Consider the following 20,008-nt stretch of genomic DNA (forward strand, 5'->3'; position numbering starts at 1 on the left):
TGCTTCATGACATGGGGTTTACGTCAATCTTCTATACATTAAACATGCCACTGAAAGACTTGTGATCGTGACTCCGTCAACAAAATGTCAACAGGTAAACAAATAAACACCACAGGTTTTTGTGGGAGGCAAGTGTTGGGACATTTTAAAAAGCAGTAACAACAACTACTGTACATGTGAAAAACTTCCACATGAGAATAATTTAGGTTGTTTTAAGAAAAATAAAAACAAGCCAGTTTTGTTCATTTTGGACACAATACTCGAAGTCACAGCTCACATGGGGGGGATGCAGTCTTTGGTACAAGAGCAGACTGGACAGAACAATGATGCAGGTTGAAATTCATTAAGAAAAACCGATGTGGCACAAACATCTTTCACACCTACTCGCTTAAATACAATACTGAATGTACACACTTGCATAAACACTTAAAAAGAAAAAAAGAAAATTGTGGTGACTTTCTCCCTTTTAAAAGCCCAATATTTTTTGCTCCAGACCTGCATCTCTGAACTATTTATGGAAACAAAACAAGAACATGCTACAGTAAACAAATTTATTGTGGCGCGGACACCTCACGTCATGTAACACATAGATGGAAACCCAGAGACGCAATAAATTATCTTCATTATTAAGCGTAACCAGTGACATACTGTACATCAAAAAGGTAAAAGCACTGTAAATAAAAAAAAAGTCTACAAAAAAAGGTTGAAAGTGAAACGGAACCCTTGTACAGAAATGGTTAAGAAACAAATGTTTGAATGCCAGCAGACACAGGTAGAAATTAATATTTTAAGTGTGATTCCTTTTTGATTTTAGTGTCTCACGACATAATTTAAGTACTGCTCGAAACAAATAAAAAATAAAACACTGTACACACACCAAAGAAAGCAAACCAGAGGGATCTTTTTTTTTTCATTTCGTTGATTTCATTTTTTAGGAAATCATTGCTTTGCAATTTATGCTTCATCACAGTTCTCTCCCATATGACCACGTGAATGTAAACACCTGTTGAATTATTCTTTTTTAAATTTTTTACAACATTAATACTTTATATATATATTTGTACATATTTCCATTCACATCTGCACGGTTAGCTAGCATGGTAATGAAATAAGGCAAGACTCACATAACTGTGACATCACAAATCTTTTTTTTCTCTTATAATACTGATTATTAAGGTTTTTTGTAATTTCCTTCTTCTGTTCTGCAGCAGGCTTTGGTCTTTGCGGACAAAGGCAGGGTCGATCCTTCTCTGTCTCCAGAATCACACTTTGTTTTGTTCCAGTTGTAGAGAAATAATAAAAAGGAGGGAAGAGGGTGTTTTTTTGCAGGAAAAAAGGGCTATAAATACAATTGTTTCAGCTGACATTATTAATTGAATTTATTTAACACTGGTCTTTCTGAGGTACATAGTTTAAGATGATTCAGGGAGGTGGAATACGAAAGGGGAACCACAAGGTGACCATGAGAAGCAAATGACTTCCAGTACAAGAGAAAAAAAAACATCTTATTTTTCTTCTTATTGGCCTATTTATCATTTTGTTCATTAAAGAATGTTCCTTTTTTTAGACCTTTATTTTTTAACCGTCAGTCCACCCTTTTGAGTCAGGTCAAGCTGCCGTGGCAGGCGTCTTATGTGAGTTTGAAAAACAGACAGACGTGACGGTACAGTAAGAGTCTCTGGCCTGGTTGACTGCGTGTCCGTTTTACTTTACAGTACCAACAACAGCTAAAAGCTGGTTTCAGTGAGAGTCGAACCAAAAGAAGCCACCTCCCTGGCCGCAAAGCTGTCTGAAAGATGGCTGCTGTTACTCAGCTTCCTGTCTCAGCACAAAAATCCTCTCACAGTGTCACCAGCGCTAAAACACTCAAGGGTTGTTAATTCTTTAAGTTGCAGCCTGCCAGTCTTGATAGTCCGTGCTTGTGCAGACGATTACATCCCATCTCGAAGTGTCAAATGCAGTGTTAGTTTCAAGTGTTTTTTTCCTTTCAATATTGTCTTGTGTGGTTGAGGAGAAGCGGCTCTTCTTTCTTTTTTTTTTCTTTTTTTTTTAGAATAAAGGGATCCATATGTTCTTGTGTCAAGTCTGAGCTGGAGGTTCAGTTTGGTGAAAGCATTACTTGGAGTTTTTGGGCTGCAGCAAAACTGCATTGTGGGTAGCGCAGTCCCCTCCTAAGCTCTCTTGGCATGTAGCATTTCAATGAGCAGGTTGTTGCACGGAACGTCGCCGTTCAGGTGTTTGTAGTAAAGGTATTCTTCGGCCTGCAGGCTGATGGCTCGGATCTCCGGCAGCCGGAGGAGCAGCTGGCCAAACTTGTCCGTTTGCTGCGGGTAGTTGCACATGACGTAGTCCAGCAGCGCTGCGTTGACCTGCTCCTGGACACTTTCTACCAGGTGGAAGTTCTCCAGGTTCTTCACATCTACAAGAGGAAGCAAGAAAAAAGGTAAGATAAGATGAACAATCTCTGTGGGGGCTGTTGAGAAGAACAATGTAATGAAAATAATAATGGAGCCTGGTAGGTTTATGTTGCAGACAGGTAGTGGTGCCCTGTATTATGCCGGGATCATGACAGTAGTTTAATTTAGGGGGGGGAAAAGGCGTAACCACAGCACTATCACACAGTACTATAATAATACTACTACTAAATAATGATAAAACATAATAATACTCTTACAAATGAAAAAGAAACTAAGAAATTACATACACAGGATGCTTAATATAAAAGACATACAATTAACATAAAAACAGGAATAGAATGCCATAATGTAAAATAAGATGAAAAATAAAACCCACTCGTAAAAATTAGATAAAATGACAAACAGAATATAGAATAGATGCATTAAAAGCATCCTCACATGGATAAAACCCACTTGGTAATATGTGTAAAAGTAATTATTGGGTTTCTTTTGGGCATTTTTAAAAACATTTTATAGACTAAATGACTGAAAAATCATTAGTTGCAGCCATTTAAATATCAGCTGCCTTTGTCTCATGTTATGTCAAATTGCAACAGTTAGTAGTGTCACAGTATCCTCAATTTGTAGATAAATTAAGGGACCGTAATGGTTGATATTTCAAAGACAAAAAGGTTAGAATAAAGAATATTCTCATTTATCAGGGGACAGTGCTACAACTTGACATCTTCAGTTGTGGCTTATGTTTTTTTTACTTTTAAGAGGACTTCAAACTGCACCGCATGACGAAATATCCCCACCTCCTCTCCTTTTTTCCTCTCTTGAGACTGCGATGTAAAGAGAATCAGGTAAAGGCAAAAAAGGTTCTCCTCCTGAGAGATTCATTCCCCAGGAGTACATGAATTATGTAGGGCAGAGTTACAGTCATATTAGCACCAGAGCTGCTCCTTAACCTAACGCCTTCACCATCCTCTTTATACCATAACAAAAAAACACAATGTGTCGCCATTATTAGTGAGTAAAAAAAAGTTGGGTTTTTTTGTTTTTTTTTAAAGCGTCAATCCAATGAGAAACAGAATCACTCTAACTGCAAGGTGCAAAACATCCATCCTGGTGGGAAGTCATTTTTTTCTCTATTAATTCCTTGTGCAAAATACATTTAGCATCTTTCCAAAATCCCACCTTTACACGCAGCTATAAGCACTTTTCCTTGACAATAATAAGATCACTGGGGGTTTGAGCAGATTATTGCAAGACAAGACAAAAATTTGCTAAATGGATAATGGTGGACCACAGCGCTGTGTGTACTTGTCATGATTATGAAGCGCAGGGCTGCAGAATATTTAATCAGATACTAGCTCTCGCTCTCTCTCTCTCTCTCTGTGAATGTGTGTGTGTGTGATCTTTTATTAATCGGTTTGACCCCAGGTTGAGTGTGCTCACAGCAAGCTAATGTGGAATGACAGAGTCCCTGTGTCTAGTTGACACCTCCGGACCAACACGCACTAAAATATACCATCTTTCACGCCAAATCTCTGCTTTTCTCTCAAACGCACACACATACAGTACTGACACTAATCCATGGAAATACACATGATATTTCTCTCTCTCTCACACAGTATCCCCTTCCCACACACTCTCACACACACACACACACACACACACACACATACACCCCATCCACCCACCCAGAGCATTAGGAGGAAGGAGGGGGAGATAAATCAGCAGCTAATGAGGTCTAGAGAATGAGAAGCAGGTCCTTCAAGGCACTTCCATCTATGATGCACTCTACCATGCTATTACAATCTGTATGTGTGTGTGTGTGCGTGTGTTCTTGTGTTGCCTGTGTATGTATGAGCTGGCGTGTAGCGTGTGCGTGCTCACCCTGACCTCTGGGTGACACGGCGGGGGGCTAAATAAGGCCAAGAGGAGGGCAGGAAAAGGGGGAGGGGGTGTGGCCTGTGACAAAGGAGGCTCCAAACAAACATGACATGTGCTTTTTCCTGCTGCCACTCAGCTGTCTGACCCCCTATCGCACTCCTGAACCGCCTTTTACGCGGCCAAAACCTCCGAGAAGCAGTGATATAGCCTTACATAAGCTCAGAGTGTGGGCTGTAGGCTTTAACACACAGACGTCCTACGCAGGTCAGCAAGAAGAAGAACAGACTTGTTTTCATCTGCACACTATACAAATGCAGAAAAGACATGGGTTTGTAAGTTTAGAACAACATTTTTATGCTTATTGCTGCATCTCCCCTCACATCTAAATCTCCAAACTGGGTATATTTTATTTACTATGATAAACATTCAACAATATTGTCTGTAAATTTTATTCTCTAAATGTTGTTTAAATACCGAGCCCTGTCTAGTGCAAGTTACCAAACCTAAATACATCCTGACTGTTAATTGTATGTGAGAGTGGTTTTCAAACTGGGGTCTGGGGACCAACAGAGCTCCTTGAGTGGGTTGTTAGGGATCCCCAGCTATAAGAGAAGAGAGAATATTTTAACTTTTATCACAGTTGAACATTGAACGTTGTAATTTATAGTGATCCTAGTTGAACATTGATGAAGACTTTATTATCTTCAGACATAAAAATAAAATAAAATAAAAATACTCTGGGGATTCCTTATGACAAAATCCTCTCAAACTCGGTGTATGGTCTAATTTGTATGTATTGTGTGGGTCCTTAAGCTGTATTTAATGTTGGCATTAAATTAATTAAATTAAGTTAAGAAATTAAATGTGGCATCATATTCTTCTTGACTTATTTGTTAGCTGCATTTGGTTTATACAAAGTGTGACCCTGAATTGAACAGTTTGATATATTTTGTTAAAGGAAAAGACTAAAAGTCATAACTTGTTTTATCCTCCTATGAGAGGTTTTATATGGATTAGATATCAGTGCCCTGCTGTATGTGTTGTATGTATTAAATTATTTTTTGTGGGTTTTAAAGGTAGTTAAATTCAAGTAAATTAGGTCTAAACCTACTGGAATTATTATATAAAATAATAATGAATAAGTTTTCAAATGTGGAACTCTTTGCAGAAAAATACCAAAAACATCACCTCATTTCATCCCCTCAACCTGTACAACCTCTGAATATTGGACATTGATTAAATCTTCAAATTCAAGGCCAAAGAAAAAGTATGAAGTTGATTAGTGTGTGTAAATTTAGAAGATGAAACTGCAAAATTTTGTTTAGCACAGTAGAGATAATGCAGTATATTTTTAGGCGCAAAAGTCTATAAATGTGTTAATGTAATGTATGACAAGTGTGGACGAGTGTTCTCTGCAGCACAGACACTGTCGATAACAAACATCTCATGCTGCTTAATAATCAATTCAGGGATGTCAGAGCCTCTTCTGAGTTTGATTTGGTTAAATCAGCAGAAACATGACAAGGTGAGCCCAGATCACGGCAAAAACATGTGAGGTGTTGCCATGGTTTCTCAGAGAGATTTGTCTGTGTGTGTTTGTGTGTGTGTGTCTGCATGTGGAGGGGAGTTTGTTGGGGTATGTGTGGATGTTGGAGGGGGGGAGAATTAGTACCCAATGTCTCTGTCAAGCTAATTAGGGGAAAGTGAGGCAAAAAGACAGCATTTTAATTGCTAATTATTACCAGAGCCCCTTTTGAAAAAATAATGAATGAGGGCTCCTAAAAAAGAAAAAAAAAAAAGCATAAATGACAATAGTTTGATATCTACTCCCGTTTGCAAAACCAGTGGGCAAGTGAGAAACCAGAGAAAACCCACTCAGGTTGATGGGAAATGTTTCTTAATTTTGTTGCTAATCAAATCAGACAAGTGGATTGATTCTAATTTACTGATTAGTCAAAGACAGGAGAGGCATGATGGAGGAGTGAAAAGGGTTAGGGGGAATTTAAAAAACAGAAAAAAAATCAACAATTGATCAATGATTCCCAGACAGTGTCAGGTCGGAGCATTAAGTGTGCTAAGCACTCTCTCCTCTTCCTTCATTGCCCCCCCTCCTCTCTCCATCTCTCTCCATTTCATTGTTCAGTCACTGTGGGACTAATTATCAACTTTTTTTCACATAAAACAGCCACAGTTCGTTGCAGCGCCGCGTCTGAATACTCAAATGGAAACCCCGAGGTCCCACGGAATACATTGTTTCATTTGACGGGCGATCATGCTGAAGCCAGCGACCTAATGCAGGAGCACACACACACACACACAAACACACACACATTTTCACATTCATTCTCTCTTTCACAAAGCCCCTGAAATCACCGCTGTGCTTTTTAATTAGACTAGATCTGCTCTGCGCTATGAGTGCATGTGTGTGTGTTTGTGTGTCCGCATGTGCTTTTCTTTACTCTTTCACTGCCCCTTACAATCAACCTGCTCTAGGGACACACACACACACACACACACACACACACACACACACACACACACACAGCATTTAGATACACATTCACATTCATGCAAATACGCGCTTCATTACTTCACTCTGATCTCAATAATGCCTCACAGAGTGGACACTGATGTGAAAAAATAAAATAAACATAATTTGGTGTCAGAGTTCAACATTCTGTCCAAAAGCAAACAGGCATCACTTTGTTTATGGCTGAAAAGAGCCAAAGAGGTAGAAAAATACTGCACTGTACTGTGAGGCAGCATGGTAACAGATCTAAGTTGACTTTCGGTTAGATTAAATTTTATTTTAAACGTGTGAAAAATTAGAAATGATAAGAAGGAGATGCCCAGTGATGCCAAAAATTAACAGCAAACATTTAGCAAATTCACAAGAACAACAACAAGAGTAGGAAGAGGTAAATACCTATCACTTTCTTGTATATTTGATCAATAAACTTTGTATTAAACTTGAATATTCCTACTTTTTACACAACTCAATTTAAATCAGTCAAATCAAACAAGACTAGTACATTCATGGTAAGTGTGAAACGTCATTAAAAAAATAAAAAATGAATGAAAACATGACAACAAAAGGATCAAAAAGGTAGATTATGTAGGTCATAAATGATGATTGGCCACGTGAGAATTAATGCTTTATTTGCTAAGATTTAATCACTTAAAAAAAACATTTCGTTCGACAGAAATGCGTTAAGGTCAAGTGGCAACTGCAGTTCCTCAAATGGCCACTTGAGGCCTGCTCCACATGTGAGTTAGACCCCCTAGACCCCCATATTAAAATGCCCACAGCAAAATACACATTTACATCCTGGTACAGTATGGGGGGTGAATTTTTATGTAACCCATCGAAGTTATAGTAAGGCTTAAAGTTATGCATAATTAAGGGTGTGGCCACATCACAGGTGGCTAGCCACTAGGAAGCCACTTCATTCGGCTGCCTCAGCGCCACCAACAGAGCTGGGTATTAGGCTATGGCTGACATCAGGGAAGAAAATCTTGTGGCGTAAGTTGGGAATTCACCTGGACAAACACTTAACTTTACCCCCACTATTAATATTAAAATGATTTTGTTTGTCTCTCTGCTCAGATTCAGTCACTTAAAACTACTGTTGTTTAGATAAAACTGTATTAAGATAAGGGTAAGGTCACGTTTACTGAAAAACCCTTTGGCATTAAAAACATTTTGGTATACATTAAGTCTAAAATAAGCCCTCCCACACCTTTATTTTCCTCATCAAGCTATCACCATTTCCCATCATGTTATCTTCATGTAAGACACTGCTATAGGGCAACACTTACAATAACAAAATAACACCATGCTGTCTCACATTATACATTTAGTGCCCCAATCAATAAACCTCTCAGTCACATGCTGCCAATTCACTCTGCCTTTCAAAACTTCACAACGTGTTTCCTGCTGGGTCCAAAAACAACACATAAAACTCTTGGGTCATAAACAGTTATTGAGTCAAGTGCTGTCAGTAAACTTGGCCAATTAAACGTGAGTGGAAGACAAACTGGTTACTTCCTGTACAAGCGGGAATTAGGGGCTTGGCTCTTCCAATAGGGACTTTCACAGCCGTTTATACGAGCCTATCAAAACTGAGGCACCTTTTACTATGGCAGCGGTGCTTCAAAGAGCAAGTAGTTGAACCCATGTCCAGGCCAAGTCCTCTTTATTGCCCCATACTGGATTGTTATCAAGTCGACACTGCTACTTTATTCATTATTAATCTGCCTGGCAGCTTGTCTCCAATCAGAGGCAGGGGCGTTGAAAGAAGAGAACCCAATAACCTTTAACTCCAAGAGACCAAGTGAGGACTGAGGACTGCCTTCAATAGGCAACATGTAGAGCTACGTGTTCACAATGTGTCTGTGTGTTTGTGTGTGAGCGTGGTGTTAAAAAACAGGGCAGCAAGGGCAAACAAAGCAAATAAGGTTCACGGGGCAAGGGGCAATGGCCGCATGGTTAACGGTATCGTTTAAGTAGGCTATTATCTGTGTTGCGGTGCACTGCACTGATACGTAAGCTGGTCTTTTGTGTTGGAGAAAAGCTAACACTCGTTTTGCCCTGACATCGCCATAAAGTCATGAAGTACACAAACAGCTACACACACACTCACCACAGCTCCCATCAATACTCCACTGACAGCATTTCACGTGGAAGTGTGTGTGTATTTTTTTTCCCTCTACAGCTTCTCCATTAGAGTATTTCAGTCCTCATCTATCCATGTTTGCCAGCAAACAAGTTTCCCTGCTCCCCGGAGCTCTCTGCTTCCTTGTTTTCCTGCAAGTCCCATTTGGGGAATTCCCTTTCTCCGATACGACGCCTCCACGTTAGAGGCGTCAGGAGACAGGAGAGGTAAAACTGGAGATGTATGCTCCTAAACATTTAATGTGAGGTCCTTCAGACTTGATACACCAAAGTCTAACAGGATAAATAGCATCATAACTATAGTACCTTTGGATACAAGAGAATCATGTAAAGCTGCAATAGAGTGTATGTGTTGTCAGTTTTATCAGCTGAATTTTGATTGTGCTGCTGTTCGGGGATATACTCAAAAAAAAAAAAAAAGATAATAGCTGTGGCATATTATGGAACCAGTAACAATTTAATGGCAACAATATGTTGAGTGTTTTCTTTTTTCATGATGTAATTTCAAAGTGTGTATGTCTCATTCATCTAGAATGCATGTTTTATGCTTTCATATCACATTATTAACACTTAAATGAGAATAATTTACTTGTTGGGCCACAGACTAAAGAAGATGACATCTTGAGTTTACCCAAATTAGCAGTTATGCTACATTTGGACCAAATCTATGCGCAGGGTTGTGTGGCGTCGTGGGGGGTAGGGGGTGTTTATTTGTACTTTAAACTGCTGTGAAACAATCATAAAATAACGTTTTATTTCTTTGATTCACTGGCTTTTTAGGTACCACTGCTATTCAGTCTCTACCTTGTTGGACCACTGTTGAGTGCTCTCTCTCCCCTGAAACTAATGAACACAAGCTAAAGGAAGCTTCTTGGTTATTGCTATTTTGCAGCATAAAGTGCAAGTTATTGCAGGCACAACTGAGAGATTATCATCATTTGCCTGGATAACGTCCGTTTTCAGTGATATTTCTGACTGACGTCTTAATGCTGGTCACTGTTGTAACAGCAACACAGTGCATAAAAAAAGCACAGCAGGAACATCAGATAGATTGGACCACAGTGTTTAACTACTTATCTATAAACAATACAGTTACAGCTGAAATTGACATCAGAAATAAACAAATTTGTCTTTTTTACATCTCCATAATTCAACTCAACTGTCAGTTGTCTGCCCACAAGTGACTGTTGTTGTTAGTGTGCCATCACAGTGATTCGGTCTATATGCAAAAAGTGACAGAAATAGTTGGAAATAATGAAAAAAAAAAAAAGAGTCAAAAGTTCAAGCCCTGCTTATTTTCTCACCTCTGCTCTCCTAGCCAAGCACTGCATGAGGTGGGTTTGTTTTAATTTTCAGAAAGTTACATAAATTGTTGAACACAGCGTCTGTCAGAATACGTCAGAGAGGTGTAGGGGTTGAAGGTTTAAGATGCTATTCGACCATCCAAGAAGCACTTTGGTTGGAGCATGCTGGTGCCCTTAGGCAATAAAATAAGGTTAGGCTAGGGTTAACATTGAAGTTTTTTGTGTTTTTTGCTTTCATGTGATAAGAATATATTTATTTTTATTGTGAATTGGGGTTAAATGTAATATCTGCATACACTGTGTATTGTTAATTGCCTCTTTACATTATGCAAGTCTTCATTATAGTTAGAACAACCTGACGTATAGTCCTTGGTTGACAGTTTTATCTGAGCCCACAGAGCAACTGTCAGCCAAAGCTAATTCTGAGTCTTATTTTCTCCTGTATCTAATGGAGTGAAAGGATCTCAGGAAGTCTCCTTTACACTCATTAACTTTTAACTCATTTAACAAAGGCCTCATTAAGCACTGAACAGTGACCCTTCATCTTGAAAAGTGACCCTTTATTTCATTGGCACACAGTAACATACTGTTGCTACATGCCCTCAAGCTAACATAGAGCCTGATGTCCAGAGGCCAAATATCCTCTGCGCTAACAATGCATAATAACAACTATCTCACAGTTCCCGGCTCTGGAAACAGGCCACCAATGGGGATGGGTTATTGTCAGCGTGTCAGAATAAAGCATGAAGGCTCAATTTGCCCACCGACTCATCAAACCCTCCCTTTAGCCACTCAGGGGGCCAAATGCCATGCAGCTATGAAAGAGAATTAAGCAGGTACGGTCCAGTTGGGGATATATTAAGTCAAATCTAAACCTCTGCCGACAACATCGCTATTGTTGTTAAGCTAAACAGGTAGCGGCTGGTTCAGTTCTGTCGCCCAAGGACGGGTTGGCGGGCTCGGCGGGGCGATGGAGAGAGGTCGAGAGATATTGAGAGGAAGGGAAAAGTGCCTTAGGTCCGATAAAATAAACAAGAGAAAAGGCGCTCGGAGCAGGAAGGAGACAAGCTTCTCTCATTGCCTATGCTGGCTGGAAGGTGTTGGGGATTTATCCCGAGGTGGAGGGGAAAACAAATTTACATCCTCTATCAGTTGATCCTGTCTGTGCCTGTGTTATTATGGACTTTGAGGGCTTCAACAGATGGGTGCAGCCAGGGAGGATAATATTAGTGGGAATAAATGCTAAATAAATAAATGTTAAAGGGATTGTTCTTTTACAAATGACGGTGATAGTTATTTCCTGTCATATTGATGCAAGGACATTGGAGCTGCAACAATTAATCGATTAAAGGTGATTCTGGAGAAATATAGTTACTTCATTCTCAGGTTATCAACTACTGACATCTTAGGAACAAGACTAATCAATCAGCTACTTTGCAGACATGTGATTGGCCAAAGTCTCCTGTCACTGGCTAGATTTTCTAAAGCCTGAAAGCAGAGCCAAGAAGAGGAGCAGAAGTCTAGTTTTTTCTCAGACAACTTGCCCAATGATGCCAAAAATAAGCTACCTACACCGGCTTTAATCGATGTGTCCATCATAAAAAAAGAAATCAGTAAAAATTGTAATAATTGATTTATAAGTTAAGTCATTCTTCAGGCAAACTAGGCAGAATATTTTCTGGTTCTTCAGCTTCTCACATATCAGGATTTGCTGTTTTCTGTTTTTCTGTGGTTACAAGTATCTGAATATCTTTTGCCTTCAGGGTACTGATTGGACAAAATATGTAATTTTGAAATGTAAACTTGGGCTCAGGGGACTTGCAGTATGCATTTTCAGACATGTTATATGCTAAATGATTAATCAAATCAGTTATATGCTAAATGATTAATCAGAAAATATATATTCATAGGGCTGCACAATTACCCAAAATGTTATCTTAATCACAATATGGCCAAGTTGCAGGAGGTGCAACTTTTTGATAAAGGAGGAATGAGTGACAAAACAGCATGAAGTATTGAATGAGATGCCCTGATATGATATGTTTCATAATATTATGTATATATTTATCAAGCATCATATGACAAATTTTAACATAAGTCCAAAATTTCACAGCTGGAAATTATTTGTTTGTGAAAATGAAAATTGTGGTGCAAAAATTATAATTCCCACTAAGTGAGAACCATATCACAATCGCAATATCGGTCAAAATAATTGCAGTATGATTTTTTCTTTACCATACCGTGTAGCACTTCTCACAACCTTGATGGACATTAACTTAGACTGCATCTCTTTTGGTTGGAGATAAGCCAGTGAGCTTACAGTTTGTGAGGCAAAAATTAAGACAAAAGTACACCTCCAAAAAAACCTTCATTTGTTGACTTGTTAAACTATTTTTAGTTCTGTGTTGTGGCTTAAAATATTTTTGTTAATTGGCCCTAGTTGTTCATTTCTGATGAGCTGTGGACTCGCTGGGATTAAAGTCACATTGCTGGGGAGAAAAAAAAAAATCACATTGTCTCAGCATTATGAAAATCCACTTGCCAGAGGGAGACTGGGAGACTTGAATCAGCAATGAACCTGGTGCTTAGCCCTCTGTGGTCCCTCCAGTCCTCCTGCCCTCCACTCCTTATTGCCCCCTTCTTTAGTCCCCCTGGAGGCGGAACCAAATGCCTTTCAATGAGCCGACCTCGGACGGCGCGGTGCACCCCACAGGTCCCTGCTCTCTCACCTTCCTAATGCCGTCTGGATTGTACGGACAGTTAACCCCCCCCCCCCCCCCCCACCCTCACCCAAACAGCTCCCAGTCATGTAGCTATATGCAGCTAATGATGCTAACACTTGACTGACAGGCTCAAACCTAATGGACAACGATCCAGACGGAAAGTCACTGAGTCTGGTGTAAACCTGAGGAAATGATCTATGGAGCGGTGAAATGGAGAAAAATAAAAATCTGTTGAATCAGAAATCAATATGGCCGCACCTGTGAGGTCAGGTTCTTCTACACTCTTAGAAATAAGGGTTCCAAAATGGTTCTTCCTGAAGTGCTGAGGCTCTACTCACAACCAGTTGGTTCCTAGAGCCCTTCTTTTGAGGAAAGTGTTCGTCAAGGGTTCTTCATAAAACTAAGAGTCCATTATGAACCATTTAATCCAGATCCTTGAAGAACTTTTTCTTTTCTAAATGAAACCTTTGTAATATAAAAAAGGATTTTGGTGGAATTCTCTAGCTGGATTCTAGCTGAACCCTTCGTAATATAAAAAGATTCTTGGTAGTACACCCAGGGTGGGTTCCTGGTGAAACCCTTTTAAACCCTGGGTCAATTCTAGATGAAACTTTCATAATATAAGTAAGGGTTCTTGGTGGGTGCTGGGTGGAACCATTACACCATGGAAGGGTTCTCTGTAGAACCTCTGTTTGCGGGTTCTGGATGAAACCATTCACAGATGTTTAATCCTTTATGTTGGGTTTAGGTCGAACTTTCTGAAGAGTTTCCATGTCGAACCTTGTTAAATGTTAGCACCTTTATTTCTAACAGCGTAGACATTACCCCTCACTTCATTTGTGCCTGTCAGCAACAGTAGCAGCAGCGTGTGTGTGTGTGTGTGTGTGTGTGTGTGTGTGTGTGTGTGTGTGTGTGTGTGTGTGTGTGTGTGTGTGTGCCATTGCCATGCATGCGTGTGAACCTCGTTTACATTCAGTGCACTTTTGCACCCCTTGGCTAATTACACACAGGGTTTGTTTGGCGGTGGAGGGAGGGCGTGGGGAGCGGAGGGGCATGTCAACCTTTCTTGTTTATGATAAAGTGACAGAAAATCATTGGGGGGTCAAGTACCCCCCTCCAACCCTCCGCTGCCCCGAAAACTCCTGCAGCAGTATAGAAGGTGCCTGGTGTGGGAAGCCTCCCCTTTAATGAGACCATTAAAGGGCCCGTCTCCCCGTCAATAGATTTCTCTCATTCTTTCTCTGACAAATTTGAATTAATAATTCAGTGCCAAGCGCCTGGGGATGTATATTTTCAGCATGAAGGACAGTTAATCCATAGCGTCATTTTCCCCCCTTCTCACCCTCTCACTCCTTCCTCTTTTCTGCACTCTGGTTTTACATCTACCCCGCTCTCTCCCACCTCCCTTGCTTCATTTGATGATGGCAGCCCGCAGGTAGAGTGCGGACTAAGGAGAAAAGAGTGTCCTGCGTGTTTTCCACGCTGTCTTTTAACTTCTTTTTTCTCTGTGTGATTTTTGTCCCCTGTCATGTGACAAGTGGAGTCGACTTAAGTGCAAATTGGAGTTTAATTTATTCGAAAGTATTGGATGGCGGTGGCTGTTCTCTCCTCCCCCTCAGGGCTAATGTAAGATGACATGTTTGCACACTGCCTCTCAAAGCTGGACTTGATTTAGAGAAGTGGGGTTTTACTGGATGTTTCTACTGTGCCAAATGTTAGGACATTCAAATGCACAATACAAGGAAATAAGAGGAAATGAGTAATTTAAGGAGAAACCACAAAGAGGCTTGCTTAATAAAAAAAAAAAGATATTGTGGAGTGTGTTTATCTGTGGTTGTGGGTGTCTGTTTGTGTTCTGCACCCACTGTGGTTTGAGATTTCTAAGAGACAAAATGGGCTTATTTCGCTGTGTGCTCTTGGGTCCTCCATTATACTTTTACCGCAATTTCTAACCATAAAAGTAAAATTCCAAAAACAACATAACATGAAGAGAAAGAGAAAGAAAGGATGTTTACTTTCCAGAGGAGTCATGGGATGGCAACTTTACCAATTAGAACAGAAACCAGCTTGTGCCGAAATTGTTTAACATTCTACCGAACAAAATCGGCTGAAATATCTAGGAAAACTTACAAGCATGCCAAAAAAAGAATAGATCTTATTTTTTGAAGTGGGGTTGTATGAGGTCCTTATTGCTTGTCAGTGTATTACCTACCGTAGATGCCAGTCAACAAGCCCCCAGTTAAGACAGAGAGGGACACCAGCACAGAAACTAAGCAATATACTGCTGTGGACAGGGTCAGCAACAAAAGGTGTTTTAGCCGCCTTAAAAAAAAAATCAGTATCAGTTTAAATATAGGCTATATTTAGAATATTTTCACCAGTTAACTTTGCTGTTAAAAACTCTTTTCTGATGGGAAACTGCCGTAACATAAACCAAATACCACTCTGTCCAAACCAACCAGACTCCATGGATGAAATCATTTTACTTGAAGGAACTGGGAGTTTCTGCACTTCCGCCGCCTCGATCTGTTTGACTTTGGTGTTTTAAAAGGATAGTTTGGATTCACCAAAGTTGCTAAATAACACAAGCAAATAGGGCAACAGCTCCTCTGTTCTGTGAGGTAAAAATTACTGATTGCACTCATAGAGTCTGGTTGTTTTGCAGAGAGTGATATTTGGCAGTTTCCAATTGATGGCAAGATAAAGTGGTGAAAATGTTCTAAGTCTAGTGTACACATAAACTGACATTGATTTTTTGGGGTGGACCTTGTATAATAGGGCTAAAATGTCTTTTGTGGCTGAGCCTGTCCACAGCAGTTCATTGCTTTGCCTCTGTGCTTTTGTCCCTCTCTGTTTCCCCAAACTGCGGACGTGCCGACCAGCATCTAATGTAGCTAATACACTGACTACTGATGTAGCTCATACAACCCCACAATCCGAACTATTCCTTTGAAAATCAATAGTCTACAAATATAATCTGTGTCAAACTTGTGGCTCATCTTTAAAGTGACTGCTCTCCTTTTATAATGCTTGTTTCCTCCAAGACAACCTGCTCTTTTATTCTATTATATTTCCAGTGCAAATCTTTGCTGATGCTGAGTGTCTGATTATTCTGTTTTAAATCTTTGTTGTAAGGCTTTATATGAAGGTTGTTGAGTTTGGTGTCTATGTGTCAGACAAAAATTTCTCATCACTGAGCACAGAATTTACAGGCTTACAGTGTAATGTCAACAGTAGCTATGGATATCAGTGCCAGGTGGCACTAAAGTGCAACTTTATGCTCTAAGGCAGCTTGCACAGGCCAAAGAGCTGGCATGACAAATGTCTGGCAGTGCCTAGGAATATTCCTTTACATTACACAACATCATTTTCTGATGATGTATGTGTGTGTACTGTAGGTTTGAGTTTGTGAAGAAAAGGCTGATTGATTAATGCCCTCTTGTGTTTCAGCATGTGTTGACTCCCTGACCCTCGTTTCTAACATTTGCCAGCAGCTCTGAAGGTTTCCATTGCACCACACTTTTTAATGCAACGCAAGGAACAGCTATGCCCAACATGTGTGTGTGTCTTTGTGCTCAAGACAGTGGACTCGCAGGGCTTTGTTGCTTAAAATATCCTCCACTACAAGAGACAAGAAAGGAGCTGTGATGGTTCGGGTGTGCGGGGTGGGTGGGGTGGGGGTTGGGGGTCACAGAGTGGGTGGGGGCTCAGAGTAGAGAGAGAGAAAGAAGGGTGGGAGGACAAGAGACAGTGAGCCAGAGCACCTGTTGGATCATCTGTGCTTTAAAACGTTTAATCACTGTCTCTGGTTACGCACACACACACACGCCACAGCATGCATACACCACACATCACCTTAAAGCTCTGCTGTTCTCTGCCCTGCTGCCAGAAGTATCTTGTAACCACATTGTCCAGAGTCACACACACACACGCACACACACACACACACACATGCACAGAAGCTCAAAGAGCAAAGGCAAGAGGGTGTATAATCTTATAGCAGCCACCTGACTACCATATAGCTTACCACCACCATAGTTTCAACACATGCCTCTGCACTGTACACATTCACACAGGAACACAATGGCTGACAATCCACATGCCACGCAGTGCTGTGATGCCACTGAGCTCCATTTGTGATATCAGGGCGGCAGGTGAATGCAGAGGATTATTTTTACTTCTACTCTAATCGTCAGCGTTTTCTCATGCGGAGGCTCACACGCTAAGTGAAGTCGGTCAGAAATTAGATGCAAATGAAAAGTTTGATTTTAAAAATCAGCATCTTTAAACTACAAAGTGAAGCACATCAATTACAGTAGTATCCTAAATGAGCATTAAGTCTTTTCAAATTGCTTCATCGCTCTTATCTTTTTCAGTCATTACACCTCTGAGTTCATTCCACGCCTTTGTCTTTTACATTTCTTGTATACTAATGATTCTCCAATGAGTAACATAAATGACACATCTTGAGCTATAGTGGCCATAAACATCTTGTCATAAAGATTTGTCTTCACAGCGGAAACAACAGCACTAATACTGTAGCAACTACTGCGACACGGATTGAAGGAGTGAAGGGCTGCCATTCACATTTACAACTTTACAAATGATTGACAAGGCGGGTGTGTAAAGCTGGGGGTTCATCTGATTGCATTTGTACATATTTTTGAACATCTGACCTGTTACACACTTAAATGCTTTAAGGGCCTCATGGTGTGTGTGTTTACATGAGTGTCTACCTGCGTGTGCTACACCACAGTATACTGTGTCTGTGTGTGTATGTGCATGCATATATGTAACTGCCTCAGTCAGTGAGGGCTTCCTTGAATGAGTGAAAGAAAGAAAAACTAGAGAAGGCAAGAGATTTCGGTGTGAATGCTGGATGTTGAAAAGCTGAAGCTAAACTGCAATGCTTGTTTTAAAAGTTGAATGATACCAGTAGGCTTATGTACGAAAGATGTGGAATATTTTAATGTTTGTTGAAAAACTGATTCAAAACTACATTACTGGCTTCAAAAGTTGATTAACACCAGTATTGATGCAAAACTGCATTGCTGGCTTTAAAGGTTGAGTAATACCAATAATATATGACAGGTGTTGAATATTTTAACATTTGTTATTAAGCTGACACAAAAATGAATTGCTTTAAATTGTATGAAGAGGCAGCTGAGGAAGTATGAAGTGTCATGAATTTGTAAAATTTCAAGCTGAAAGTATGAATGAGTAGACTGAAAAGTTGAAAAAGTTTGAAAATAAGTCTGTTTTGAACATTCAGTCCATTCATTTGAATGAAAAATAATTTCTGGAATATTTTGGAAAGTATGGAAGGAACAAATGAGAAAAGAAATAGCAATAATGTCTTAATTGAGTTGAATATTATGATGTTTGAATGAGGAGTTAAGTTGCAAAATTTGTGGCAGAATAACAAAGAATTCTCTGTGTTAAAGAAAATATATTCTGCATGCTTGCAGTATCACAAGAAAAGGCAACCGAGAAAGAGTGATCAATGGTTGAGAAAGCTCCATGGGGAGGGTTGTGTAACTCTTTGCTGCTGTTCGTATGTAATGTTTAAGTAAGGTCGAGGCAGGCGGTCTGATCAATACACTGCATGACTGTGGCAGTTGTTCTTTCCCTGCTGTCATGTAATACTGGAAACCACACACACAGATGCACACGCACAGTCTTTATCTTGCAGCGCTGCTGCTACAGCTTGTGAGTGAAAAATTGATGTTCTTTCGATTGCTAGAATCAGCTCAGATTTATCAACAGCTCATGTTTTTTGGTTCAAAATGCTCCTGAGACCATGCTTTTTGAATCAAGAAAATTACTGTCTAGCATGACCAAACTTTGGTTCAGTTTGAAGCCAGCTGGCTAAGTGAGGTAACAGTAAGATTACGTGATGCAGAGTAAAAGTAAATAAGTCTTCTAAACAAATTATTAAACTGCACGAAATCACAGCCAGGGAATAGATGATCTCCAGTCAACAAATCATTCAAATCAAGAGTGGGATTTTCTGCAGCGCTCCAATGTATGCACAATTTGTTCTCTGAGTCTGTTTTCCCCGACTAATGTGAGCCTGTTCTCCGCAGGGCCCTAGATAGCCCAGGCCTGTCCTCCCTACCCCAAACACACATCCCTCAGTCTTTAATTGGAGAGGAGTAGCAACCTAGCTAGCACAGCACTGGGACCCGAGCTGCGGCCACTGAGAATGCATTAGCATTAGCATTGCAGCAAACCGACCTGTACATAATGATAACCTCAAGCTTTGGCCACTGGGAGCAGCTGCTGTTCACACACACACACACACACAAGCACGCACACACACACACATACACTCTCTACACACAAATCCACACCGGTACACACTCCCTGCCCCCGTCTCCCCCTGCACACGCAGTCACGTAAACAAGCAAGTGTAATGCAGCCCCAGCGGTTGGCTGCTCGACGATCGGGTAAGGAGAGGGGGGAAAAAAAAACAGTTGCCGCCGTTCGGCTGAAAAGTGTGTGTAATGAACTTCAGTTCCATTGATCGGGACTGAGAGTATAGGACCGGGGGCTGTTTGTCCCAGAAGGGCTGCCGTACTGCTACTCAGTAGCCCCTCATAAATGTTTGAGAGGCCTGAGCCGCTCTAGATCCACGCTACCTGGGTTACAACACAAACACATCCAGGTTGATGCTGATGATGGATGGATGGCTGCTCGGTGGTGGTGGTTGAAGGGATCGATCGTATTTTAGCTTGATGACATTTAGATGGTGTACTGTTTGTGTGTGTTTCTGTGGCGGAGAGCTGAAGGTGTGTTGACAGCGATGTTCAAAGAGATTCCAGAAAGTTGCAGGCGTTTGGAAAAAACTATTGAGTGTGAGAATTTCTGATAAAAACTTCCCTGTCTGTCTTACATTCACACTTTCAAGTGTTCAGGCACATTATGCTAATTCGTTTGGCGATCTATACCTTCCTATGCTATACCCCTAAGTTCTTCGGCCCTCAACTGGCCCCTGAAAGCCCCTATATG

At 40.5% G+C, this 20,008-nt stretch overlaps 1 protein-coding gene across 1 annotated transcript in view; it reads right to left on the reverse strand.

Moving 5' to 3' along the window:
- nr5a2 (nuclear receptor subfamily 5, group A, member 2) overlaps positions 1-20,008 on the reverse strand; it is a 91,378-nt gene continuing 71,370 nt past the window's right edge. The window contains exon 7 of the mRNA XM_084723233.1: positions 1-2,419. Coding sequence (XP_084579359.1) covers positions 2,172-2,419 — 248 coding nt within the window. The 3' untranslated portion in view covers positions 1-2,171. The remainder of the gene's footprint in view (positions 2,420-20,008) is intronic.

The sequence above is a fragment of the Lutjanus erythropterus genome, chromosome 7 (genome assembly GCF_056507025.1).
Source record: "Lutjanus erythropterus isolate fLutEry1 chromosome 7, fLutEry1.hap2, whole genome shotgun sequence".
Lineage (NCBI taxonomy): Eukaryota > Metazoa > Chordata > Actinopteri > Lutjaniformes > Lutjanidae > Lutjanus > Lutjanus erythropterus.